At 39.0% G+C, this 5,000-nt stretch overlaps 1 protein-coding gene across 8 annotated transcripts in view; it reads right to left on the reverse strand.

Annotated features, from left to right (window-relative positions):
* LOC125028965 (zinc finger matrin-type protein 3-like) overlaps positions 1-5,000 on the reverse strand; it is a 33,169-nt gene that overhangs the window by 7,209 nt on the left and 20,960 nt on the right. For all 8 annotated transcript variants that reach the window (XM_047618624.1, XM_047618623.1, XM_047618625.1 and 5 more), the window contains 5 exons: positions 3,259-3,335; positions 1,634-1,766; positions 1,375-1,475; positions 876-1,014; positions 135-298 (listed from right to left, as the gene is read on the reverse strand). In XM_047618624.1, coding sequence (XP_047474580.1) covers positions 135-298; positions 876-1,014; positions 1,375-1,475; positions 1,634-1,766; positions 3,259-3,335 — 614 coding nt within the window. The remainder of the gene's footprint in view (positions 1-134; positions 299-875; positions 1,015-1,374; positions 1,476-1,633; positions 1,767-3,258; positions 3,336-5,000) is intronic.

The raw sequence follows: 5,000 nt of genomic DNA on the forward strand, positions 1-5,000 counted from the left end.
AATAGTAAAAAAAAAAAAAAAAAAAGAAAAGAAAAAAAAAAAAAAAAAAAAAGTTAGGTCCCATATATAGGATACCCAGACTTGACAGTGACAGTCCCTTAACAAAAATTTATCTAGAGCAAATATATAATTACCTTTTGATTTGTTCTCCCCAGTCCTCACAGGTGGTACACACTCGGGAGCAGCAACTGGGAGAGAGGGATTCTGCCCCACTTGGGGGGGAACCAGCCTATACGGACTAACATTAACTCTGGATGAGGTGGGTGTTGCAGATATCCCACCTCTACTTATTGCCCTTCTGAAAGACATATAAAGTAACTAATAGTGAGAATGATGAAGACATGAGATCAATCAATAGAATTATCAAGCATTCTTGAAAAAAGGTTGGTTAAATCTGCAATATTACTTAATCATAATCCAACGGTCTTAGCAGTTCTAAGACCTTTGAATGAAAATCCTGACAAATGTTTCTTATGGCAGAATTGCAGACAAATGAGCAACTGATATTCTCAGGGGCATGATGGATATACGCATGTGGGACTTCAGCCAAATGAGGCTCCATGGATAATTCCTACTGTGATACATCCCACAAGAGTAGTAGTGAAGAAATGGAAAAATCCACAAGGAAAACACTAATACCCTCACCTATAGCATTTCATAAGGATCATTTAGTATGTCATGGCAAGGGATCCTGTGGGTGACTCACATGAATACACAATACAATAATTGAAACATGTTATCTACCTGAAGGAGGAGGAGGAGGAGGAGGAGGAGGAGGAGGAGGAGGAGGAAGAAAAAGATGAGGAAGAAGAAGAAGAAAGTCAAATAAAATGAAGGAGGGAAGAAGGAAAAGCCAAGCCTTTAGTTTTACTCACCTATTTAATGCTTTCTGGTGTTGCTTTCCTCTTTCATGTTGGTCAAAGTTTTCTTTCCCTGTGCACGAGATATTGCAAACATCGCAGTAGTAGCCATCAACTGCTCTCTCTGCCATTAGTCTGTCATATGTTAACTGGTCTGGATAGACAAGAATATAACATTAAACTTTTTAAAAATTCAATTTGGGTTATTTAAGTGGCAAACTAAGATTTTTTTATTGCATTCACTTGGAGATGGCAGATTACATGTCAAATCTAAGGGTAACCACACTATAAGAAAAGACAAAACTCAATCACAACTCAAGACCTTGAATGACTGGTTGCAGTTCTGAACTCCAGCTGGCATTTTTGTTCTTCACCACTACTGACTCTTTTCAAAGGATTAAGATCTGAATCTAATAGAAAATATGCCTACAAAGGGGGTTGTATTTAAGAATCTAGACTTGAGAAAAAGAGAAAGAGGGAAGAGGAGAAGAAGAAGACTGGAATGTAAAATTACCTTGGATATTTGTCTGTACTGGTGCAAAGGGAGCTGTTGTTTGCCTGCTTGCAGGACTGTTGGTCTGAAAAGCTGCAGCTGGGTCTCCGAAGTTTCGGTTCCTTCCATGGACATCACATAAAACATTAGTTTCAAACAAATATATCAGTCATTTCTACTTCAGAGCAGAAAATGGAAATCATAAAAGCTATCAGATTATTTGAGATGGTTTGAAAAGAACACTGAAGAATGATAACAACAACAACAAATTTTTTTTTACCTTCTTGCTTTCAGATGTTGTCTACCAGTCAAGTGTTGGTTCAGGTTCTCCTCTCCTGTGCAAGAACTATTGCAGAGTCTGCAGTGGTAGTGCAGAGCCCCATTGAAGATTCTTCGTTCTATTAGCTCCTCATCTGGAAGAAAAGCTACACATTAACCCTCTGACACTGGGATGGCATGTCTGCTATGCATGTCTAATAGCATAGCAAAGAGGCATGAAGTCTTGACATTGGGCATGAATTTGTGTGAGCTGGGCTTACTAGACGCACCAAGACAGTCATCATCCACAGAAGACTGATGCTCGGATTTTAGTCCACATGTGAGCCACAAGTCACCAGGTCCAAAAGGTTAATAACAAAATAATTATCATATCATCAATGATAATAATAATAAAAGTATTGATATTAAGAACTCTTGGAAAAAGATAAAAAATATAAAAATCCAAAAATTCAAGAAATTAGGAAATAAGGTGAAGTTGGGTCTATTAACCCCTTGGATCTGGTTGCTTCATAGTTATCACATGGACCAAAATATGGATATTAGGCTAATGTGAGCGGCTTCTCTGCCAGGTACATGGCTTGTAGGGCAGGCACAAACACCCATTTGCAGTGAGGAGACTATGCCTCCTATTTGCAATGCTATTTTCTCTTTTTCTACTCAAGACTTTTCAGGGTTTTTTTTTTTTTTTTTTTTTTTTTTTTTTTGCCATTTTTAAATGTCCATATTTGTCATTTGATTGGTATTATCCAGATGGTAATAGACTTTTCTTTACAAAGACTCCATATCATCTCTAGGTAAGTGACAACTCGGTGCAAGAAAAATAAAAATATTTAACTCTTTCTTCTTTCTTTCTTTTCTACTCCATGGTATAGGTGCTCTTCCAGTCATGGCTCACGGACATTAAATTCCACACTCGCTTACTGATGAGAATAATGTAAAATTGCCAAATGAATCTATTCACCTTCTCAAGAGGATTGTGCCCTCATGGAGTCTTTCTCATGACGGTAGATTGGTGTCACCCGGCCCGCAGCCAGACTTTCCTATGACTGCGTGTTCATGTCGCCTGCCCCTCAAGACAAATTTTTTCATGATGTGACCATTGCGCCTTCGCTATCTCTCTCGCTCTCACTCTTGCTCTCGCTCTCTCTCTCCCTCTCTTGCTTTCGCTCACACTGGCTCGCTCACTCGCGCTCTCTCTCTCTCGCTCACTCGCTCACTCGCGCTCTCTCTCTCTCTCTCTCTCGCTCACTCGCTCTCTTTCTCTCTCTCTCTCTCTCTCTCTCTCTCTCTCTCTCTCTCTCTCTCTCTCTCTCTCTCTCTCTCTCTCTCTCTCTCTCTCTCTCTCTCTCTCCACTCACAGTATAGATATTAGATAAAAACAGAATAAGCATTCATAAAAAAGGAGTGCCACTTAACTGACCTCTAGACATAATACAGTCAAATGCAAGAAGTTGGGGTTTATGCAGGCAGGGCAACCAGTACAGAAGAAATCAAAATTTTGTGAAACATATGCTGTATGTGAATGGCACAACAAACAAAACTGGATACTGCTTGCCTTATACAAATATATACACAACTGTATGGTTTATAGAAAAGAACTACACATACAAAATGAACTTGGCTTACCTGATATCACCTTTCCATATTTACTGTCAGGAATGTCAACAACCCTGCACTCTTTCTCTTCTGGATGTTCCTGCCGCCTAGAAGGGACAAAGGGAGCAAGTGAAACAAACATAAGTACATTAACTAATGTAACTGTGTGTAATTGCACAACAAAGCTAATTGTTTGGTGTCAGATTGACCATGCTCTTCATAGTCCAGGAGCCAATGTTATGTTTTCATGCATGACAGGATCTCAACGGGATGCCTTGACCCTTGTGTTGACAGATGTATAGAGTGGGTGCGCCTCATTTGCACATGTACATCATTGTACACTTATAATATAGAAGTGTGCTTGGCAAACAGTATAATATATGGACTCTCTGTGGTTGTAATAGAATAAACACTGGTTAAAAATATTGCAAGTGAACATAAATCTAATTGTAACTGGGATTATGATGGTCATATACTGATTACAGGCTTGACTGCATTCCAATAAATAGTGAAGCGAGGACGACACAGTATCAGCCACCACAAAGTACCACAAATAATCTGAGCATGCAAAATGGCGCTTACGCTGTGGTCTGATTCTCTTGTACAGTGGCTCTTGTAGTGTCTGTCTTTTTTTTAAAAATTTATTCTTTCTTTCTTTTTCTTGGATGGAGGACATTCTTTAACCAATTGGATCCAAGTAATTCTCTCTCTCTCTCTCTCTCTCTCTCTCACACACACACACACACACACACACACACACACACACACACACACACACACACACACACACACACACACACACACACACACACACACACACACACACACAAGTCCTGTTACTCATCATTTATATGGACCAGAAAAATACTAAGTACAAGGAATTTGCGAATTAAGATCGACAATATTGATAAAAATAGATTATAAAAGGGGTCTAATTTGGACTGGCATCATGATATTCAGTAGTTTACTTAAGCATAGTCTATATGTTCCTTCCGACTGCAATACTGAAGCGAGTAATAAATAATAGACATTAAACAAAAGTTGACTGACAAGAGAAATGCAATCATTTTCTGTTGTGAAACATGATGTAATCAAAATGTGCAACACAGTGAAACACAGTGTAATTATTATGCACAACACGAGTTCAAGGGGGTGGCTGCTGGAGTATGGCAAAACAAGCATCGAGCTATGCACTCTGCAAAGATGGATGGGAGAGGATCATCACCTTCTTCATCGGACAATCTCTTCATCTTAAACCCAGTTTCTTGTGAAGGAATATAGTTTGACTGAAGTGAATGGACAAGGACTGACATGCATTTACTGTCGAAAAGAGAAGCGTGGTCTGCTTCCTTCTAGCATCTTTTGTGCTTAAATTCTTTGTGTCCCGAGTATAAACTGGGAATGAAGTTGCCAGCTTCTCTATGATGCCCGAGAACACTATGTGATACTGACTTCTGATTTCTTATGGCTACACAAACAAGTTCCAAGAGTAGTGTATGTATGTGACCTTCCCAATTGATGCATTATACTGGGGTGGGGGGTGGAAGGGGTGTGCAAGTTACTCATAGCATGTTTGTTTTTCGGAATGTTCCTAGGAAACTCCAGCAAGTGTTTTATTTGGTTATTTATTTATTTTTTTTTTTTAGCATAAAAAGCACTGAAACAAAGATGGCAACCTCCTGAAGTGCCCAGTATCAAATGTATGTTTGCTGTTTTTATTAATTTTTATCATTTTCATCTACTGTCAACACAAAATGTTAAAGCTATCATCC

This window comes from Penaeus chinensis, chromosome 9, assembly GCF_019202785.1.
Source record: "Penaeus chinensis breed Huanghai No. 1 chromosome 9, ASM1920278v2, whole genome shotgun sequence".
In the NCBI taxonomy this organism is placed as follows: domain Eukaryota; kingdom Metazoa; phylum Arthropoda; class Malacostraca; order Decapoda; family Penaeidae; genus Penaeus; species Penaeus chinensis.